Consider the following 21,519-nt stretch of genomic DNA (forward strand, 5'->3'; position numbering starts at 1 on the left):
CCACCCCCTTCCCCCCCCCCCCGCCCCCCCCCCCCCCCTCTCCCGCCGGCCCCCCCCCCCCCCCCCCCGGGCGGGGGGGGGGCCCGCGGCCCCCCCCCCCCCCCCGCCCCTCCCCCCCCGCCCGGGGGCCCCCCCCCCCCCCTCGGCTGCCGGCGGACCAGCGGCTCCGGCCCCTCCCTTCCCCGCCTGCTCCCCTCCCTCCCGGGCCTCGGGAAGGTGATGGCCCGCGGCCCCAGCTGAGCCTACGCGGGGGCCCTCCCTGGCCATGGGCTGCGTCGGCTCCCGGAGCCCCGCGGGTAAGAGGGGGCGGCGGGCGGGGAGAGGTTCAGCAGCGCAGCGCGGCGGGGTCCAGCCCAGGGCAGCGCGGCGCGGCGCGTCGGGGTCCCCAGGCAGGTGGGCCCGAGGGATGCAAGGACCGAAGAACGAGGGAGGGATGGAGGAACGCAAGGCCGGATGATGGGAGGGAAGGAGCTGGGGAGGGGGCCAGAGCCTGGCCACTGGGAGGAGGGGAGGAGCCTGGGCCCCGCTGAGAGGAGGGGGGAGGGAAGGAACCGAAGGGGGGGCGGGGAGCTGAGGGTGGTGGGTGGGTTGGCTAAGGCGCTCTTACCTGCCTGTTTTCCTGGCCTGGAGGTGGGCGCACGGAACGTCATGGCCATAGAGCTCTGAGCGCCCACCTTGGCTCTCAGCTTTTCCACCTGGGATGGTGATGAGCCGGTCTCCTGCCTACCTTGCCGCGGCCCCCTCACGCCACCCAACACACCTCTCTCTGCATTCTGCCTTCCCACACATCCATACGGATGCCCAGCTACCTCTGTCCCTTCCTCGGAGCGTCCTTCTGTGTCTTCTGCCAGGCTCCTACTTGCCTGTGCAGCTCGCCTCTGAGCAGTCAGACCCTTCCCACCAGAAGACCTCCGAGTCACTGCCCCATGGAGTGCGTGGGATGGAGCTTTGACAGCTGTCTAGTACCCCGCCGCTACCCCCACGCCCCTAAGCCGCCTTGGAGAGGGAGGCGGGGTCAGCTTCCCTCTCTGCCCCATCTCTTGCTCCCCATCCTAAGAGCAAGCCCTTAGCTCCCCATGGGTCCTGCTGCGTTCTAGGGCCAGAATTGCATGCTGGGACCTGTAGTACATTTTAGGTCTGTTAACCTACTTTGTGTCAGTGGGCTCCCTCTGGGTGAGCCCAAGGTAGGCATGGACTCCTGGGCCTCGTGGTATCCACAACTGGGCTGCTTCCTGGGTGTTGATAGGGTTGACGGCACTGAATGGTGCGGAGCGCGTCATAGCAGTGTAGGGAGCTATGAGCTTCTGTTCCAGATCTGTCCACAGCTGGGGGGCGATGGTCAAATCCCTCCCCCTCTCTGGCCGTCCTCACTTGCGAAAGTGACAGGTTTGGACTGAATGGTCTCCTCCATCTCTGACATCGCAGTCTAATGCATGGGCTCTCTTCCTGCCGTTAGGACTCAGTGGACACTGACTCACACAGCCCTAGCAGCATGGAAGGATGGAAGCTGGGGTCTCTTGAGTAAGGTGGTCTCTAACTTAAGTTCCTTAAGGGCAGACTGTCTTTTTCCTCCTTTTATACCCTAGCACTTTAACACAGTGCCTACCACATAGTAGGCACCGAATAAATGCTCAGGACAGACTCTTGCCTGACCTTGGAATGCTCTGGTCCCTGGGACCCTGCCGAGGTGGCCCCCAAGTTTTTGGACACGGCTGAGAGCCCAGAGAGCCATCCTTTCATCACACACACACAGACAAAACCCACTCAAAAGTCAGATGAGAGAGTTCGGCCAGCCCTAGGGTCACCCTGGTGAGCTCGGATGAGATGAGGGGACAAGGAGAGAAGGGGAAAGTAACCATGTATCTTCCTTCTGGTTGTTAGCGTTTCTGGGGACCACCAGCTGGCTGAGGCTCGGGGACAGAGACGGCTGCTCCGGCTAAAGGTCAGTTCTGATCTGCCCTGCCTGTTGGCGCTGTCCAGGGGATGACCCTAAGCCCCTAGCTCCCCGAGCCCCAGAGAGCTCAGTACTGTGCCTCCTGCTTCCCTGCAGAAGGAACGGAGGAGTCCTCTTTGTATGAATCATAGTGGGAATTCTGAGTGGGGAGGAAATTGGTCCAGGTCCAGAGCCCAAACAGGAAGAGAGCTAGGAAGCGAGTTCTGGAATCTGGGCTTTGGGCTCTCTGAGACAACATGGCTGGAATAACGGCGTGGGGACCGAGCGTTTCTGTGGCAGTGCTCGGGAAGAGAAGGAGGAGGCATGGTGGGCTTCTCGGACAGGAATGGGCAGACACAAGACCACTGAACTGGGGATGTGAGCTGGGCATTACCTAGGACAGGCTTGGCTGTTGGGAACCGACTGAAGATGGGGAAGGGAGGAGAAAGAAGCTGTGGGAAAGCGGGCAAGAACCCAGAGAGGAGCCAGTCGTGGCAATGTGCTAAGTGAGATCTAGAGGTAGGCAGGCAGGAGGCACCTGGATGCTTGTAGGCTTTTTATCTGGGACAGGTGAGCAGAGAAGTTGAGAGGGATGGATTTGGGAGTCAGAAGGTTTTGTTTCAGTGGGGGTAGAGGGAGTGACAGTGAGGTGAGGTGCTCCATCGGGGAGAAGAAGCCAAAAGGGGGGGGGCTGGAAAAGGGTCTGTCAGTGCTCAGGAGATGTCCACAGGGGCTCTCTTTGGGGACAGGAGGAGACAAGGTCTGTTGGCTGTCTTTCCAAAGGCGAGGTGGAAAGATTGATGTGGAGGCATTTAGGAAAGCTGGAAAAGACTAGGAGAGAGCTGTCCTGGCTGATCAGACCTTGTCCTCTCCCCATAGTGGCTGCTGATCCCAAGTGGGGTGTGGAGTGGATAGATCTGCCGAGAGTCCTGGGGCTGTCCCCTCGTCGACCTGCAAGGACCCTGCTTGCGTGGAGCCGACCCTCCTACCCGCCATCTGTGGACAGCCAGGAGTTATCCGAGGTGCCATGTTCCTTCTGTTTGGGGGCTTGGAGCAGGGAGGGGGGAATAGGAGCTGGAATTGGGGACAGAGGAACCATTTCTTCTTGGTGAGTGAGGGTCCTGCAGCCCTGTAAATCCAGACCTCCTTTCTTTTCCTTTCCTTCCTTCCCTCTCCCCCCCAACCTTTGATTCTCCCCCCTCCTCACAAATGCAGGGGTACCTTTCTTGGCAAATGTCTTATCCCAGACCCCACGCCCCCGCTCCTGGCATGCCAGCCCCACCAGGGCTGACGTCAGTGCCTCCCTGATGGTATCCGGGGAGACTGTTCCATGGTGATCTGTTACCATGGAGATGTACACCTTGTCTCAGGCAGGCGGCAACTTGGAGCCCTGGGAGGGAACATGAATGGGGTTAGTGGCAGGCCTAGAGGATGGGAAGGATCAGATAATTCCTTTTATTCCTTCTTGCCCCCCCCACCCCCACCCCTGGCAAGGCCTTAGGGCTCTGGGTTGCCATGGAGGCCACTGGTGCTGTCCAGGTGCTAAGCCATGCCAGGGGCCGGTCAGTCTTGGGGATGGGGGCCAGGCACAAAGAGCTTAGGTGGGGCTGGGGGTGGAGTGCCCCTCAGTGTGAAGTGGACCATTGGCTAGGTGTGAGAGCTCAGGGATGTTCCCTGTTGAATTCTGTTCCTGCCCTGTCCCCTCTGAGAGAACAATACTTAGAACTCTTGGCAAACCTTCCTAAGCTATAAAATATACGTTGTTACTATTATTATTGTTTCTCAGAGAAGCCCTTGTCTCCCTCACCACCCATCCTTCCTCCCTGGGTGACCTTCTTACTCTGCCTTACTTCTATAATGCCTTGGAGAATCAGTCCTAGTTGGGCCAAGGTTTAATTTCAACCTTGGTCCTGTGATTCTTCACAGAAGCCATGGGAAGATGGGTGCTGCCAGGGGGTGCCCTAGAGTAGCTGGGGGCAGGGGAACAAGCTGACCCTCCAATGTGCTGGCTCTCCCCACTTCAGGTGAATGTTGAAGACACTGTCGAAATGCTTCCCAAGTCCCGGAGAGCACTCACCATTCAGGAGATTGCCGCATTGGCCCGCTCTTCCCTGCACGGTATGGTCCCCTCCTCATCGCCTGTCTCTCCTGCCTCTCACCCCTCATCCCAGATCGAATAGAACTCAGAGTCAACATCGTGGGGTAGCAAAGCTGGAAAGGACCCAGAGTCCAGCTAAGCCAAGAATCTCAGAGCTAGAAGTCAGCCCAGAGGGTATTTAGTCAAGCCCATGCCTCATCTAGAACTCGCTCTCCAAGATGCCCTCCGAGTGGTCTTAGTGACTCCTTCAGAGTGGCCATGCCCATGTCCCATGTGCCTGTGCCCTGTGTGCCTGCACCCCCTGTGCCCATGCCCTGTGTGCCTGCACCCCATGTGCCTGCATCCCATGTGCCCATACCCTGTGTGCCTGCACCCCCTGTGCCCATGCCCTGTGTGCCTGCACCCCATGTGCCTGCATCCCATGTGCCCATACCCTGTGTGCCCACGCCTCACGTGTGCGACTGTCTCTCTCCCATCGGGGATAGCTCTGACTCCTGAGCTTTTGGACCATTCTAACTCAGCCCTCCGTCATTTCTCCCCTGTGCTCTTGGGGCAGGGTTATGTGTGCTGCCCATCACAGGGCTGGTTTCAAGGACCATGCTTCATATACATGCTGACATGCTACAGAAATCCTCCCTGTCTTTCACTGTTTTTCCCGAGATGCTTCTGAGCCCTTCCTTCCTCCCTTTTTTTTGGACGAGCTAGCGGCTCCTCCATGTAAACAGGCAGACATATGTGCGTGGATGTGCGCACACCCACTGCCTCATGGTGCATTGGGAAAAATGCTGGATTTGGAGTCAGGGGCCCTGGGGTGGATTCTCAGCTCTCATTTCCTTCCCGTGTGACCTTGAACAAGTCACTGAATGACACAGGGTTGTGGATCAGGGACTGGAGGGCATGCAGTTCCACCTCTTCATTTTGTAGAGGAAGAGACTGAGGCCCACAGAGGGGAGGGGACTTGGTCAAGGTCACATGGGTAATAAACCTTAGAGGGGGGATTGGAACTCAGGTCCATTCCATTGTGCTATGCTGCCTATACTATCACCATTTCTTTCTCTGGGCCTCAGTTTCCCCATCTGTAAGAGGAAGGGGTGCAGCTATTTGACCTCAATTTCCTTCTCTTTAAAGTGCTAAGGTCTTTTCTGGCTCTAGAGCTGTGATACTCTGACCTCTCTGAACCTCAGTTTCCCCATCTGTAAGATTAGGGGGTCAGACTAGTTGACCTTTAATGTCCTTTCCAGCTCCAACAGCAGTCTTGTGTTGGATGAGTGCCTTAGACTCCCTTGGGAGTGTTTTCCTGGCATGCTGCCCTCATCAAGGCCCCCTTGTATCCCTTAGGAATTTCCCAGGTGGTGAAGGACCACGTGACAAAGCCCACCGCCATGGCTCAGGGTCGAGTTGCCCACCTCATTGAATGGAAGGGCTGGAGCAAGCCCAGAGACTCGCCTTCGGCCCTGGAATCTGCCTTCTCCTCCTACTCAGACCTGAGTGAGGGGGAGCAGGAAGCTCGGTTTGCCGCGGGTGAGCCCCAGGGCAGGGAGGGAGCCTGGAACGGGCCGGCTGGGCTGGGCTGAGCCCTTCCTCGTTGGGTGCCCCATCTCGGGCCCCCCAACCCCACCCTCTGGGCCCCCTCCACTCAGTTTGGTATTCTGCTGAATCATGGTGCTTCTCCCCCACCCCAGGGGTGGCAGAGCAGTTTGCTATCGCTGAAGCCAAGCTTCGAGCATGGTCCTCTGTGGATGGGGAGGACTCCACAGATGAATCCTATGATGAGGACTTTGCTGTAGGAGCTGACAGCCCTCAGCCTACAGGTATGCAAAAAAAAAAAATTAGTAATTCTCCCTCCCTTTGGGACAGAGTTAGAGATCCTGGATTCAGATTCTCCTTTACTGCTCGTATGACCCTCCTGGGCCTCAGTTTACCCAGTTGTAAAATGAAGGCATTAGACCAGATGACCTCTGTGGTTCCTGTCAGCTCTAGATGAATCACTTCTCTTATAGCCTCTCTGGGCCTCAGTTTCCCCCTCTGTAAATGGAGGGGACTGGACTAAATGGTCTCTCCAGCTGTTGCCCCTCTGAGCTTTGCTCCGATTGCTTCACTAGGGAGGTAAGACCAGCTGGCACTTCTTTGTTCTGCTCCTGGGCTGTTGCTCCTGGTGATAGAGGGCCGCTCCTCGAGGGAGGACCCTGGCAGTCATCAGAAGGATCTTTGGATTCCACTGAAGGAACTGGTGTGGGGGGGAGGAGAGGAATTGGCCAAGAGGCAGATTTCGTTTGAATGTCAGGATTAGAACTTGGGTTCCAGTTCTCCCATCACTGGAGGCTGAGGGGTGAAGTCAGCTGGTGGGCTTCCTTATGGGGAGGCTTTCAAGGGAATTCCCTGCATGGGCATAGTTTGGACTAAGCTAGGGCGGGCACCTCCCACCTGAGTGTTGGTGATTCTGGGGGCAGTGTGGATCAGACCTTAGAGACATGAAGGAGGGACAGAGCCTGCCTCCCAGATAGGAGGACCCATGTTCAGATCCCTCCTTTGACACACATCGGCCCTGTACCCTGGGCACGCCTCAGTCAGCTCTCTGACACTAGGAACTGTAGGGCAGCAGCCGACCGGATTGGATGGGGGGCATTTCCCCACTGGGTTCAAACCCCTCTCTTCCACTCAGATGGAGCTGAGAGGGCTGGGCCTTCTTCCCTCCAGGAAGCAAATCCCTACATTTCCCTGTGCCTTAGTTTTCTCATCTGTAAAATGGGGAGGTTGGGTTTCATGGGCCCCCCCACCTCGGCCCCGCCAGGTTCCCCGAAAGCCCAGAAATTTCTCTGATTGTCCCCTGTACTCAGAGGCCTCTCTTCTCTTGGTGAAGGGTCTGGCTACATGCCTCCCTTCCCCTCCCACCTCCGGGCCAGGCTGCCTGCCAGGTTGCTCCAGCTGAACACTGGGATATGCAGCTCAGGGCTGGGCTGGGAGTGGAGGGGGACCAAGCAAACAGGAAGAGCGCCCCGCTGAGCTTGGCCGCCTGAAGCTCTACAGCCCTGCATTCCTGCCTCTTGCCAGCCTCAGCTCGAAGGCAGCCAGGAGCTGTCAAGGTGGGCCCCAGTTCAGCTGGGCTTTCTCAGCTGGGGCTGGAGACCACATCCCCCTGGATCTGCTTGGAGGCTTTGCAGCCCTTTGCTCCTTCATTCACCCGCCCTCTTGGAACTCCTCCTGTAGAAGGGACCCAGCTGTGTCTTAGCTGCGGCCTGGAGCGGGGACCATGACGGCAGCCTGGAGTGGAGGGCCGTGACCTGCATGGAGGCCGTGTCCAGAGTGGGGGCCTTGGCAGTGTCCCGGAGTGGGCACCATGGCTTCTGCCTCCTTGACCCCACGAGCCAAGTCCACGCTGGGGCTGACTTCCTTCTCCTGTCCTTCAGATGTAGCTAGCCAGCTGGGGCCACATCTCCAGGATCTCCTCACCGGGCGGCGCTATTCTCGACCCTTGCGTCAAGGCTCCTGTGATCCCGAAAGCGATTCCTCGCAGACCGTGTCTCCAGAGACCCTGTGCTCCAGCCTCTGCAGCCTGGAGGACGGGCTGCTGGGCTCCCCTGCCCATCTGGCCACCAAGTTGCTAACTGAAGAGCTTCTCCTCTCCAAACTGCCCCCGAGCAGGGAAAGTGCCTTTCAGAGCCTGGGCCCCCTGGAGCGCCGGGACTCGCTCTATTCTGTGTCCTACACGGAATCCTGCCTGTCCCCCGCGGAGGATGAGCCCATAGCCTGCAAGGACTGCCAGCCGCTGTGCCCCCCACCCGGGGGCAATTGGGAGTTGCGGCGGAAAGTGTCTGACGTGGCCTCCTCGGGGGTGGTGTCCCTGGAGGAGAACGAGGCCGAGCCCGAGGAGCAGTGAACGCCGTGGGGGCTGATGGCACGCTTTCCTTGGCTGGGGGGCAGGGCCCTCGGCGCCCTGGCCCAGCTCGGGCCCACCGCCGGTGGGGGAGGCATGAAGCTTCCGGGCGGAGCCCCCGTGCCCACGCGGCTCCCAGGGGGCTCCCACTCCTCATTGTCTGTTTTGCATGAAAGTGTTTGGAGAGGAGGCGGCCGGGGGCCAGGGACGCATGCTCTGCCCCAGCTCCGGGGGTTTGCCGGGGGCTGCCCGGGACCCCTTGAGGCATTGCGCCAGCTGCGGCAGACAGTAATGCCCACGTTCTTAACAAGACAAACACGAAGTGTTACACATACCTCCTCTTCACCTGCACCCTTCCCCACAGGGAGGTGACCGGGGTCTGCTCGCCACTGGGACTATTCTACAGGAGAAGGAGAAGGCTCTTTCCTCTCTGCTCTCCTTGCCCGCGCCCCGCCCCAGTCCCCTGCCTCATTCTCTCCTTTATCATCTGTCACTCCTGCCCCACTCCAAATGCTGTGCTTGAGTGAGTGATTCCCCCCGCCCCCCAGCTGCGCTGGCTCCCTCCTTCTGTCCCGGGCTCCGGCAGCCGGAGGGTTGGGTCCGTGGATGGAGGGCCCCCAGCCCAGCTGGGTTCGTGTTGTGCCATGCTCTGTGCTTGGAGGCTGTGCTGCTCATTTTTGCTAAATCTTTCCCCCAAAGAAATGGGGTTTCTGGTCTATTCTTTCAGTCTTGGCCCTACCCTGGAGGGGGAGGCATAGGAATTGAAGAAAACAAGCCACCAGTTTTTCCTGCCAGCTCTCATCTCCTTTCCTCCTCTCAGTCATAGACAGCATGGTGGGGGATGGGGGGGAGGGGGGGGGCATCCTGAATCTGCAGCCAGACAACCTGGATTCAGATTCTGCCTTTGAGGCTTACTTCCTGTATGACCCTGGTCAAGTCATTTCACCTCTGGTCTCAGTTTCCTCCCATGTAAAATGAGAGGGTTAGACTAGATGAATTTTCTGGTCCCTCCCAGTTCTAAATTTGGATTTTGTGGTTCCTTTTCTGCCTATATTTCTTTTTCTTTGACTTTTCCCCCTCCCTCCACCACCTTCCCTACCTCCATCCAGGTTCATACCCTTGTTAGGCCCTAGCTCGTATTCTCTTTCCCACTTTTCATTTCCTCTTTCCCCTGTATTGGGTACACCCTGGGGATGGGGACTGGGGGAGCAGACCCCTTAACTGGGGGAAAGGTGTGTGCGGTATGTGCAAGACAAAATCCTGGGCCAGGAAACTTCACCGAGGGACCTAGGAGGGCAAGGGTTGGAAGGAGTGAAATCCTGTCTCCAAGGGCTAGAGTTGGGTCATGAGTGGCTGGAAGTTCAGCCACTTGGGAGGGTGTCTCCTTGGGGAAGGGTGATCATCTTTGGGAGGTACCAGGAAAGGTGGCCCTGAGCTTGAGCCCCCAGCTGGAGCCAGTGGCTGGGCCAGGGCATCACTGGTAGGTGTCTAAGGACAGAGCCCTGAGGAAATCTATTTGAGGTATTGGCAGACCAGGCCCTGGAAGCATGGTCCTGAGAGTGTGGCCAGGGTAAGGGCATGGGGACAGACATTCCAGGCTTGAGTGGCTCATTAGGGTTTATTTTGTTCTATTTAAGACTCTGTTTTATTAAATTAATATAAAAATCTTTGTAAAGCTCTATGTACATCTGGTCCCTGGAGATTCCAGGGTGTCACCCATTCCAGTCCTGTTCTACAGGAGAGGAGCAGCAGCTGGGCAACCCTGGTCCCTCCTCTGCCCTGGAAAGCCCAGAAGCTGCCTGCTCACAACCCAGGTCCCAGTTGGAGATGCTCTGGGCACAGCTGGAAGCTCCAACCTGGAGGAGAGTGGCAGGCACGCTGGTGCCTACTTGGTCCCACGGCTCTCCCAGAAGAGAATCTGGCTCCAGACTGCAGGAAGGAAAAAGAGCATGCCCTCCGGGGCAGGCTGGTGTCCGCGGCGATGCCAACGTCCCCGCCATGCTCACTGACACTTGTCGTCACTGTCTGAGGGGCTGCCTTCATGGGGGGGGTTATGGCGGGGGCGCCGTCCCCACAGGGAGTGCACTTCTGTGGTTTCTGTGTCGCTGCTGCTGGTCGCACTGTCTCGGAAGCTGGCCAGTGGTGGCCTCACTTTCACGCCCTGGGCTGTGACAGATCCCTCGATGGCTTTCCGAAGCTGGAAAGGGGACAGAGGGCTGGTGTGGGAGGGGAAGCAACTACTACTTCTCAAGGCTTTCCCCTTGGCTCTCCCATCGGGTGAGACAGTTTGGGTGCCAGTGGGGGTTGGGAGGGGGTAAGGGGAACAGGAGAGCAGCCTTCAGCCTCCCTCTGGAAAGGTTGCCCCTCACCTCCTTAAGCGTGACGATGCCGATGAGCCGGCCAATGCTGGTGACGTAAGCGTGGTCCACTCCCAGCAGTGAGAAGATGGTGTGAGTCTACAGGGGGTGAACAGAAGAATCAGCCTTGTTAGGGAAATGACCCAAAGGAGCCACCCAGAGTGCAAGAAGGCCCATGGTGCTGGAGAAAGGACTCATCCATGGAGAAAGTCTATCCTGGCTCCACAGAGCAACCCAGCTCCCCCAATTTCCCCATCTGGAAGATCTTTATGAAGAAATCAAAGCCAGAGGAGAAAGGACTCTCTGGATCACAGCCTCTCATCTCAGACTCTTAGTAAAAGCAGTTCCACTGCACCATACTCGGAAAACGTGTCCTTCTGTCCAGTTTCTGTCTCACATGCTGCCATTTAGCCTTGTTGCCATTTTTCTCCTTAGGGGAAATCTCTTCACTGTGAGATTTTCTTCATTGGTACAATCCTATAGCCTTATTTTCTTATTCTTTAATCTTTTTCTTCCTCTCATGGCTCCTATCTCGTTATCATTCATTCATTCATTCATTCATTCAACAAGCATTTTATTGAACTCAATAATTTTCTAGGCACTGGGTGTGGGGGGCAGCAGTGACATCTGTTTCCCTTTGGACCTCTCTGCTCCTTATTTTTTCTTTTTAATACATCCTTTGTCAACAAGGGTGAGGTCTTGGGTGAATCATTTTTAGTTTCTGGGCCTCAGTTTCCTCCACTGTAAAATGATGGATTTGGACATAATGGTCTCCGAGGCTTTTATTCAATCCCCTTGTTTTACAGAGGAAGGAAGCTATCACAATAGAAGCCTGAAGTCAGGAGCGTTCCAGGGGTCACATAATCCTCAAAGCTCCCAGCTAGACTGGACCTCTGTGACCACCTGGCCTTACCCACACTCCGCAAGTGGCCATCCAACCTCTGCTCACAGCCCTCCCGAAAGGGGCACACACTATCTTTCCAGCCCAGCTCAGTCCCCTTGGGGATGACTCATGGTTGAGAAGCCTTGCCCAAGATCCATCCTCAATTGGTCGCTTGACAGCTTCCTCCCTCTCATTGCTCCTGGTTCTGCCCTCTGGGGCTAAGCAGAAGAAAGATAACCTTTTTGCCCCCACAGGTCAGCTCTTCAAATGCTTGATGACATCTCTAAATCTTCTTCAGGCTAAATAAACATTGCCATTTCCTTCAGCTGATCCTTCTACAGCTTGAACTTAAGACCCCTCAACATTATGGCTGCTCTTCTGGATACCCTCTAATAGAGGCTCTTTAGGAGACCAGTGGTGCCCTGAACCACACACAACACTGCAAGTATGTCTGATTGGTATTCATATCCTCTCCCTAGTCCTTGATGCTACATATCTCTTAATGGTGTCTAAGATTGTATTAGATTTTTTCCCCCTCAGCCTCCATATCACATTATTGATGTATATTGAACTTATGGTTTGCTAAAACCCAGAGATCAATTTTTTTTTAATCTCCAGAGCTTTCTATACTATCTCACATCTTTTTTTTGTGAAGTGTTTTTTTTTTTAAACAAGATTTTTCACTTATACCAATTCAATTTCAAGTTAACAGAGTGGACCTGGAATTCTATCCTGACAAGATCTTTTTGGATCCTGACATGGCTGCCCAACATGATAGCATCTTTACTAGGTTTGGGTCATCTACAAATTTGATCAGCATGATTTCAATGTCTTTATCCGAGACACTGAGCAAACTTAAGTTTGGCACAGGGCCAAAGCACAGATGTTTGGGACACTCCATTAGGGCTTCCTTCCAAAGTGACAGAGAGCCATTAATAACTCCCTTTGGCTCTGGCCACTCAACCAGTTCTGAGTCTGCCTAATTGTACTTTCAGCTCACCTGCACCTTTCCATCTTTTCCTCAAGAATTAGCATAAGATACCTTGTCAAATACTCTGCCAAAAATCAGACAAATTTTACTTGCAGCATTTCTTTGATCTACCAATCTAACAACCCTGTCAAAAACGGAAATGAGTTCATTCTAGCATGACCCAATCTTAATGAAGTCAGGCTGTCTTTGTCATCACTGCTTCCTTTTCCAGATTTTCCTAGACCATCCTTTTAATATTACATCCAAAGTTTTTTTCCTGCCAGGAAACAAATCAAACTTAGGGGCTGGTAGTGGACAGAGCCTTTTCTCTTCTCTTTTTTGAAAATTCATCTTGAGTCAGAAAACATGGGTTCAAGCCCCCTTCTCTGTTGCTACCTCCCAGCTAAGTGTCATCCGTTAATGGAGAAAATAGTAGCTGCACTGCCTATTTCATTAGATTGTGAGGAAAGCGTTTTGTAAACCTTAAAGCACCCGAGAAATCTGAGCTGTTGGCATCGCCAGTGCTGCCCTGAGCTTGTGGTCCACCGTAATCTACAGATCATTTTTCATTTTTCTCGGGCCTCAGCAGTCCATCACCATCTTTGATGTATATTTGTTTCTCTTCACACAATATCCCGGAGAGAGGACTGGAGTAAGAGTCGGGAGTCCTGGCTTCCAGGCCTGGTTCTGTCACTTATTAGCAGTATTAGGCAAGACTTTCTTGTCTTTTCTGGGACTCGATTATAAAATGACGGGGTTAGAGCAGAGGATCTCTAGAGCACCCTTCAGCTCTAACCTTCTAACTCTTCTCTTGTTTCCCAGCTAGAGTGATCTTGTCCTCCTGAAACTTCTCACAGCAGCTCGCCTGGGCCATCCTGTACTGTCCTGTCTATGTGTATATCTTGACCACTCCTTAGACTGTGAGCTCAAAGAGGGCAGGTATGGTGTCACTTCTGGACCCTAACTGCCTCCACAGTGCCCTGCAGGCAGACAATTAAGAAATTTTCCTTGAATTAAATGGAACCAGAGGTTAATTTGGAAGGCATTTCCCTGCTTCTGGCAGCCACTCAACTCCCTGGACTTGGCAACAGTTTGCAGAAATTAGAGGCGGCCACAATGCCAGGCTCCCAAAAGGACAGTGGGACAGAAGGCAGGAAATGGGGCTCTGGTCCTGACTTTGGCACTGGTAAGGAACACCAGTCAGTCAGTCAATCAACATTTATTAAATGTCTACTGTGTGCCAGGCACTGTGCTAACCACCCATAGTGATGCATAGGGCTTGAAAATTTGCACATCTGACTGAAGGAGGCAGCATGGGAGAACCTGGGTTTAAATTCTGCTTCTGCTGAGAATTACCTGGGCGACCTTGGGCATGTCATTTAACTAGTCTGAAAATGATGGCGTTGGATTAGCTGGCCTTGGAGGCCCCTTTGGCCTCTGGATCTGTGGTTCTTGGATGATTGTATCCCCTCTGAGCCTCAGTGTCCTCTTCTGTAAAAGGAAGGCAGTGCCCTAGGTGGCCTCTGGGATTGATTCTGCCCTGGAGTTGCGATGCTAAGTCACTTCACACACCCTGTCTCAGCATCAGTTTTCTCATCTCTAAAATGGGGATAATACCAGCACCAGTCTCCCAGGGTTGTTGTGAGATAATATTTGTAAAGGGCTTAGCACAGTGCTTGGTATGCAGTAAGCATCTAATAAGTGCTGGTTTCCTTTCTTTACCTTTCTGATCCTTGGCTTCCTCATCTCCAGGCTGAGAGGGGGTGGCTACATGTCTCCAAGGTCCCTTCCAGCTCTGAACCCATGACCCCATGACCCTAAAACTTCCCCATGTGTTAGCTACCATGGGTTTTATCACCCCCATTTTACAAAGAGGGAAACTGAGTCTCAGAGAGGGGAAGTGATTTGACATGGCTAGTAAATGTCAGTAGCAGGACTGGAACCTGGCTGTCTCCTGACTCCAAGTCTAGTGACTTGTGACCACTCTTTTGCAGGTTGCCATTTCTGGCCTATAAAATAGTGCGGATAAGGCTGCCAGTGCCTATGCCTGAAAGGGTTTGGAGGCAGTGTGGCACAGGGGAAATGGCACTGGTTCTGAGTTCAAATCCTCCAACGTTATTTGAGTGATCTTGGATGAGTCAATTTACTTCTGGGGGGGCCTAAGTTTACTCACCAGTAAAATGAGGGAATCTATATGGGCTGGGGTCCCTTCCCCTTCTAGCTCTGTGATCCTAGAGCTTCACTGAGCCTTGGGTTACTCCCCTGTAGCCCCTGTAATGTGGGTTGCCACACATGCAGAATGCTCCTCGAGGGAGGCTGGTGATGGGCAGGGGGTGCAGGAGCTTGGCCTTCTTCTCTTCTTCCTAGGTTTGTCCCCTTCCTCTTTTTCCTTGGCTCCTAAGCCTTTCCCCAGCTGTTTGGGGATGACTTGTCCCTCTCCTCCCACCCAAGGAAGGGCAGCTCGTGACAACGAAGAGGCTCTGGGCTCAGTGCCCAAAGCTCTGGCCCCAAGCTGGCTCTGACCACCGCTTGCTGGGGGGCTTTGAGCAAGCCACATTCCAGTCTGAGCCACAATTTTCTCACCTGTAAAACAGGCGTGATGATAATAATTACTGGCCTGTCTCCTGGGGGCAGGGTAAAGATTTGGTTGTTGGGTTGGTCCAGTCACATGTGACTCTTCATGACCCCATTTGGGGTTTTCTTGGCAAAGATCCTGGCAGTGATTCGCTATTTCCTTCTCCGCCTCATTTGACAGATGAGGAAACTGGGGCAAACAGGGTGAAGTGACATGTCCAGGGTCACTAAGCTAGGAAGTGTCTAAGGCTGGATTGGAACTCAGGTCTTCCTGACTCCAGGCCCAGCCCTCTGTGCATTATGATGCCATCTCACTGCCCATGAAGAGCATTCTCTATAAACTAAAAGGTGGCCCCAGAAATGTGGTTGGTTATTGTGACTGCTTCCTTGATGCCCAGGTTAGGAGGCCATTGGCAGGGTCTGGGCATCCTCTGGGCTTGTCTCACAGGGCTGTTTGTTCCCTGATTTAGTATCCACAGACTCAGAGACTGAGGCCCAGAAGGAGCCTTAGTTAGGTCTTCTCTGCAATGCCCATTTTACAGGGGAAGAGACTGAGGTTTGGAGAGAGGACTTCCCAGTAACTAGTGGTGGTGGGATTCCAGCAGACGACCTCTGCTCCTGATCCCATTCTTTTCCTGCTCTTGCTTCTTCCTGGGCTTATGGGTCCCAAGGAGTCTGCCCAGTAATTGTTGGGGCTTTCTTGGATGCCTCTGTCCTTTCTGTCAAGCCTGAATGTAGCTGGCATCGGGGCCAGGTTCCTTGGCAGTGGCTTCCGGCTCTCCTCCTCCTCCTCCTTTAGTTCTTGCCCATTCAGCCCCCAAATGTTGCCAGTGGCATGGCTAAGGGCACTCCGTGTCCTTGCAGAAAGAGCAGCCCGGAGGACCCTGCTCGGTGCCTGGCCACTTCGTGGGAGGCTTGTCCGGCCTCTCCCCCAGGATGGTGCTGGGGAAGGGGGCACCCTGGGACCACACACTCAACCTCTCTGTGGTCTGATCCACTCTTGTCACCCCTGGGTCCCTTCCCCCTTTCTAACTTTTCTGGGTGGTGCTCCTGCACCCCCAGCCCAGGACCCTCCCATGGCTCTCCAGAGCTGTCCGTCCTCTCCCTGTGCCTGTAGCAGCCTCCTGGCTTTCTGGCAGAGCCTTCTCTCCCTCCCTCCTGCCTCTGACTCTGGACCCAACTTCCTGGCCTTCCCCCAGCTGCTTCCCCCCCTCCCTTTGTGGTTACCTCAGTGCTGAGCCCTGTGGGCGGAATGCATCTCACACAAAAGCCTCGGCTGGCATCCTAGGCCAGGAGGGGACCCCATCCCCCCAAGCCTGCAATGTCCCTTCCAGCTCTAAATAGTTGGATCTACCCACAAGCCTGTGGGGACTGAGTCTGGGGCCGTGTAATAGGAGATAGAACGCTGGAGCTGGAGGTCAAGGACCTTGGTTTAAGTCCTGCCCTTGGCCAAATCACTGCTCCTCTCCCAGCCAGCTTGAATCCTACCTTGTGCAAAGACGTCCTTTCTACCAGCTGGAAAGGGGCAGGGTCAATCTTGCAGTCACTGAAGTTCACAGGCTCGTCCAGCTGCTGCTCCTCCCATTCCAGAATCTGGGGGGAGGGGAGAGCCAGAGGTGAGGGGGCCTGCCCTACTTTCCAACCAATGCTGCCGAGGGTGGGAAAGACCCCTGGAGAATCCCCTGGGACCTCACCTCTGCCGCGGTCATCTCCACGTCCAGGTCGGAGTCACTCTGAAAGAGGAGAAAAGATGAGGGAGGGGGTATTGGTGGCTGTCCAGTCCAGGACAGGCAGCCCAGCTCCAGAAGCCCTGCCCTCCCCAAGCCTAGGGCCCTGGGTTTGAGGATGGGGGAGAGAGGGGCTGAAAGACAAGGAAGAGGAGAGGAGGAAGAGGGGGAGGAGGAGCAGGCACTTACCGCTGCGGAGATGCGGACCCTCTTCAGCTTGCGTTTTTCACATGCTTCCGACTTTTCCAACTTGGTTAGAACCAAACCAGAGAGAAGAGTGTTATGGGATGGGGGAGAGGAGGGGAACACTGAGCCCTGGCAGCAGGGGTGGGGAGCAGAGCTCAGGGGGAAGGAAGCACAGAGGTTAGACAGAGATGAAAGGGCTGGGGAGGTCAGGCCAGGCCAAACAAAGCTGGGCACCAAGACCAGGTGGAATGGATGGGGCAGGGGTCTGGGTACCTCCGAGCTCCCCTCTGCTGGGGGGCTAGCGCAGAAGAGGCTCCTGAGGGCGATGCCAGCTGACTCATGGACCCCTGTAGGCCAAACATGCCCCTAGTGAATCGGTGAAGCCCCAGGCCCAGTGGGGGTGAAGGCCCCAGAACCAGCTTTCCCCTCTCTCACAGGGTCTCCCTTTCCAGTGGGAACTTGGGACCAGCCCAGTGTGGCCACCAGTACGCAGAAGTGATTTGATTTGAACAAAAGCCTCTGTAAACGTGCTTTTGATGTCAAAGAGCATGGGGTTTGGGGCTGGTGGGAGAGGCCTGGGGGCTAAGACTCACCAGAAGGGCTTTCCACTGCAGGGCTCGTGGCATTGCTGGGCCCTCGCTTGAGGGCTGGCTTCAGTGGCTTTCGTGGCTGCCCCCTTGGAGGAGGAAGACCTGATTCCTCTGAGCTCACCTGCAGAAGGTCATAAGAGCCTAGACCCAGGGCAGGAAGGGACCCCAGAGGCCATTGAACCCAACCCCCACATTTTACAGATGGGAAAACTGAGGCTCAGTTAGGCTAAATTATTTAGGTGCAGGGACCTGGAAAGGATCTCAGAGGCCATCAAACCCAACCCCCACATTTTAAATTGGAAGTGTCCTTCTTCTGAGCCCACCTAGTGCATCCTGGCCCTGACCTCTCTGAATGGCAATGGCATTCAGCCTCTCTGCCTCCAGCGACAGAGGACTTACTACCAAGGCGGCCTGTACTTTCCATTTTGGGATGGTTCTCTTTATAGGGTCATTTACAGATTTAGGACTGGAAGACCTCAGAAGCCTTCTTGTCCCACCCTCTAAGTTTACAGTTGAGGAAACTGAGGCTGTTGGGTTTTTTGTTGTTCAATTGTGCCCAACTTTTCTGATCCCATTGGGGGTTTTCTTGGCAAAGATACTGGAGTGGCTTGCCATTTCCTTCTCTGGCTCATTTTACCGATGAGGAAACTGAGGCAAACAGAGTGAAGTGATTTGCCCAGGGTCACCAGCTAGTAAGTGTCTGAGGCTGGATTTGAACTTTGGAGATGAGCCTTCTTGATTCCAGGACTCCAAGAGAGGTTCTAAGTGCCTTCTTGCCCCAAGTGGAAATAACAAAGGTAGGAATGAGGCCCCTGCTCCTGTATTCATTGCTCTTTTCAACCTCTTGTCCACTGCCTGGTCCCCCTCCCTGACCCCAGGTCACTGGGGGCCAACCACCCCATAGAGAAGCGTCAGGAGTCTGCCTTCCGCCCTTCCCTCTCTCTTCCACGGCTCACTCACCTGAAAGCGGACACCTGTCTGTGGGCTGTGGGAGTCCTCCTGTTCTGGTGGTGGAGAGACCTGGGCAGCCCTCTGGTCACGCTGGTACTGCCTGCGCCGAGCTGGGCTCAGCTGGGCGCTGAGTAGGGCCACCACTTGGGAGCGTTCTATGGAGCCCAACAGGATCATGGACTCTGGGGAGAGGAGGACCTGTGAGCATGGCAGGATCCCTTGGGGGAACAATGGCAGCAGCCAATGGCTCATGTCCCTTCTAACCCCTCAAGATACAGGATAGGAACTGGGCCACCGAGACCTTAAATGATTTGCCCGAGAGAACAGGTCATCTCACCCAATCCTCTCATTTCACAGAAGGAGAAACTGAGTCCCAGAAAGGCTCCTAGAGGGACCCCCAGGGACCACTGAATCCAACCTCTTGATTATAAAGAACAAGGAACGCTGGGCCCAAAGAGGAGAAGGTCATGGTGTCACTTGGCAAGCCAGCATTCCAGCTGAGGGCCGGGCAGGTTATGACTCGGCCCAAGTTACAGAATCCAGTGTGAGACTCTGGACCCAGCATGAGGAACACCAGAAGTACCATGATTCCCCAGAGTTTAGCCCAGATCAGACCAAAATATAACTGGGAAATAGTGAGCAAAGTAAATGAAACTACAGCCCCCCCAGACAGCGTTCACTCCCGGCTTTGTGGGCCTAAGCTTTTATGGCGTCATGGACCCCTGGGGCGGGCAGACTGCTCAAGTCTATCGACCCTTTCTCAGAACAGTGCTTTTAAATGCTTAGAATGAAATCCACAGGATTAAAAAGGAAACCAGGCATGTTGAAATACAAGTGTCAGGGTACTTAAAAAAAAAAAACCACAACAAACCCAGATTCAAGTTCATGGGCCCCAGGTTAAGAACTCCTGACTCAGCCCAACAGCCTCATACTTGGCAGATTAGGACACCAAGGCCAAAAGTCATGAAATGACTTGGAAATGTCTGGGATTTGAGCCTGGGTCCTTGACTCCCAATTCTGTGCCCTTTCCACAACAGCCTATGGAACCAACTGGGTGCATGGCAAAGACTGAAATATGTGCCCACTATAACAGGGGAGGGGAATTATTCTAACTTCATACTTGCCTCACCCCCAGGCACCAATAGATCTTATCTCAAAGGTGGGCCGTTCTGAAAATAGGACAGTGACTGGGCCAAGGTCTCATAGGTACCAAGTGGCAGAATTAGGATCTGAACTCAGGTCGCTTAGAGTTAGGAGAAGTCTTAGAGGCCATTTGGTCCAACCCCATCCTGAGCCACAGAGAATGGAGTGGCTTGCCCTATGTTACACAGCTGGTAAATGTCGGGGGCAGGAGTCTGAGCCAGTTCTTCCAGACCAGCCCCTAATTCTATGACATCATTGTCTCCTAAAGAGAAGGTCACATGGGTAATAAGGGTCAGAAGCAGGATTTGAAACCAGGTCCCCTAATTTCATATTTAAGACTCTGCAATTGGTGGCCTGTTGTGGCCAGTGAAGTAACACAATTAAAAATGCCCCTAGGTATACACAATGCTCTAGAAGTACCACAATGCCCTTCATTTCTTTTCTTGTCTACCATGACCAGGGCCATCTTGCTCCAGCTGGGACCCCAGCCCTTGGGCCAGTCCCAGCTGCCCCACCCAGCCTTCTTTTTACCTGTAGACTCAACGAGTGCCAAAGTCCGGCCCTTGGTACGGTGTAATGCCATCCGAAGGTCCCGAAAGGTGCTGCTCAGGGCGATGTGGGGTACATCCCGTACCATGATGTCCTCGACCCGCACCCGGTACTGCCTGGAACACAAAGGGGACTGATGCAGAGGCAGAGGTGGGGAAGCCACAAGACTGCTTGGTGCCAAGTGGGGATCATAGCTCTAGAGCTGGGGGGTGGGAATGGGGAGAGAGCATGCCTTGCAAACAATTCTCCCACCACCCCATTTCACAGATAAGGAAACTGAGGCCCAGAGAGAAGGGGCTTGTCCAAAGCCATAGAGGTACAGGCAGTATTTGAACCCTGGGTCTCTCACTCCTGAGCTGGGACCCTTTCAGATATGCTTCTTCAACAAGGTCAATCAGGAACCTGCTGGAAACACCTGGGACTGTGGTAGTCTGGTGTAGGTAGGAGCTCTGCCCAGGAGAATGTGAGCTCTTTGAGGACAAGCACATCAGTGTTTGTCTTTGCATCTCCAGAATCTAGCACATTGCCTGGTCCATTTTTCACTAGATTTGTGATTTCACTGGTGAGGGGAACTCCCAGCAAGGACATACCAATGGGAACTCGGAGAGCTGAAGTCATAGGTTCACAGCTCCAGAGCTAGAGGGGACTGGCGACTGCTTCTTACAGAAAAGAAAGCTGAAGCCCAGGAATGTGCCCAAGGTCACACAGCAAATTTGTGTGAAAGGTCAGACTTGATATTCACTATGCCATGTTGCCTTTGTATTATCGGGGTAAATGCTTGTTGGATTGGATTGGAGAGGGGTCATCTAGTCCCACAAAGATGGCTAATGGAAAGTATCTAAATTAGGGGATATTTGGAAGTTGACAAGAGCCCAGGGAGGCAAAGAGGGATCTTTGGGAGAGTCAGCAGGCTCCCTAAGGTCCTCTGAGAGCTAGTGCCATTCGGAGAACAATTCCTGGAGTTAGGAGTGACCAGGGGGAGCTCATTTTCCAGCCTGTATCTCATAGGAGGACAAGCCCAGGGCCTCAGTGGTCCTGGGGCAGGATACAAGAACAGACTTGTTCTTGAGGTTTCAGATTCAGGTTGTGGGAGGGGAGGGAGAACAGTCATTGATACTGACTTCCAGGATACTGGGGTCTGAAACCAGAGGTGAACACTGAGCTATTGAGACCAGATTGTGTCCTTTCCATTCTTCCCATCCCCATCATTTCCCTGCCCCTTCCTCAGCCCCACATCTATCCCTTCCATTCGCATCCCAACCAACACTCCCGTCCATACTGGTGCCGGCCCCAGCCCAGCTCAGGCAGGTAGGGCAGCTTCTTGATGCGGATGATACTGTCGTAGAGAGAGGGCTGTAGACTCTGGGCTACAGCGTTGGCCAGGATCACAGCAATCATAACGGGCAGGATGTGCGCGATCTGGCCCGTCAATTCAAATACAATCACTGCAGTGGAGACAGTGTGGGTCACTGCCCCTGACAATGCTGCCGCACCTGGGGAAGAGCACCCATGTTTCTTGGGGGCAGAGCCCTGAGAGATTCCCTCCCCAAACCTGAGAGGCAGTTATCCCTGGGATTATCTGGACAGGTGGCCACTGCAGAATGTGACCTTTCACAATAGAAAGTAATGTCCTTGAAGGCAAGGATTCCTTCCTTCCTTCCTTCCTTCCTTCCTCCCTCTCTCT

General features: G+C 54.4%; 2 protein-coding genes and 1 long non-coding RNA gene across 5 annotated transcripts in view; 1 reads left to right on the top strand and 2 right to left on the bottom strand.

Annotated features, from left to right (window-relative positions):
• Nucleotides 1–1,978: 1,978 nt before the first annotated feature.
• On the top strand, nucleotides 1,979–9,574 carry FAM131A (family with sequence similarity 131 member A). Its single transcript, XM_069089344.1, has 6 exons — nucleotides 1,979–2,260; nucleotides 2,813–2,955; nucleotides 3,958–4,051; nucleotides 5,370–5,552; nucleotides 5,714–5,842; nucleotides 7,439–9,574. Exons 1-6 carry the CDS (start codon nucleotides 2,191–2,193, stop codon nucleotides 7,906–7,908), a joined length of 1,089 nt encoding a protein of 362 aa, XP_068945445.1. The 5' UTR covers nucleotides 1,979–2,190; the 3' UTR covers nucleotides 7,909–9,574.
• On the bottom strand, nucleotides 2,949–8,374 carry LOC138162300 (uncharacterized). Its single transcript, XR_011168586.1, has 3 exons — nucleotides 8,241–8,374; nucleotides 4,011–4,144; nucleotides 2,949–3,323 (listed from the first exon to the last, which is right to left on the bottom strand). It is a non-coding gene; the product is annotated as an uncharacterized lncRNA (long non-coding RNA).
• A 152-nt stretch (nucleotides 9,575–9,726) lies between the features above and the next one.
• The window catches only part of CLCN2 (chloride voltage-gated channel 2), a 24,231-nt gene continuing 12,438 nt past the window's right edge, over nucleotides 9,727–21,519 (bottom strand). For all 3 annotated transcript variants that reach the window (XM_069089342.1, XM_069089343.1, XM_069089341.1), the window contains 10 exons: nucleotides 21,115–21,328; nucleotides 19,818–19,951; nucleotides 18,153–18,325; nucleotides 17,196–17,313; nucleotides 16,876–16,949; nucleotides 16,606–16,665; nucleotides 16,384–16,422; nucleotides 16,178–16,282; nucleotides 10,275–10,361; nucleotides 9,727–10,102 (listed from right to left, as the gene is read on the bottom strand). In XM_069089342.1, the coding sequence (XP_068945443.1) occupies nucleotides 9,908–10,102; nucleotides 10,275–10,361; nucleotides 16,178–16,282; nucleotides 16,384–16,422; nucleotides 16,606–16,665; nucleotides 16,876–16,949; nucleotides 17,196–17,313; nucleotides 18,153–18,325; nucleotides 19,818–19,951; nucleotides 21,115–21,328 (1,199 nt within the window). In that variant the 3' untranslated portion in view covers nucleotides 9,727–9,907. The remainder of the gene's footprint in view (nucleotides 10,103–10,274; nucleotides 10,362–16,177; nucleotides 16,283–16,383; nucleotides 16,423–16,605; nucleotides 16,666–16,875; nucleotides 16,950–17,195; nucleotides 17,314–18,152; nucleotides 18,326–19,817; nucleotides 19,952–21,114; nucleotides 21,329–21,519) is intronic.

The sequence above is a fragment of the Petaurus breviceps genome, unplaced genomic scaffold (assembly GCF_028583685.1).
Source record: "Petaurus breviceps papuanus isolate PSGF00001 unplaced genomic scaffold, PetGlider_PUasm1.0 186, whole genome shotgun sequence".
Taxonomy (NCBI): Eukaryota; Metazoa; Chordata; class Mammalia; order Diprotodontia; family Petauridae; genus Petaurus; species Petaurus breviceps.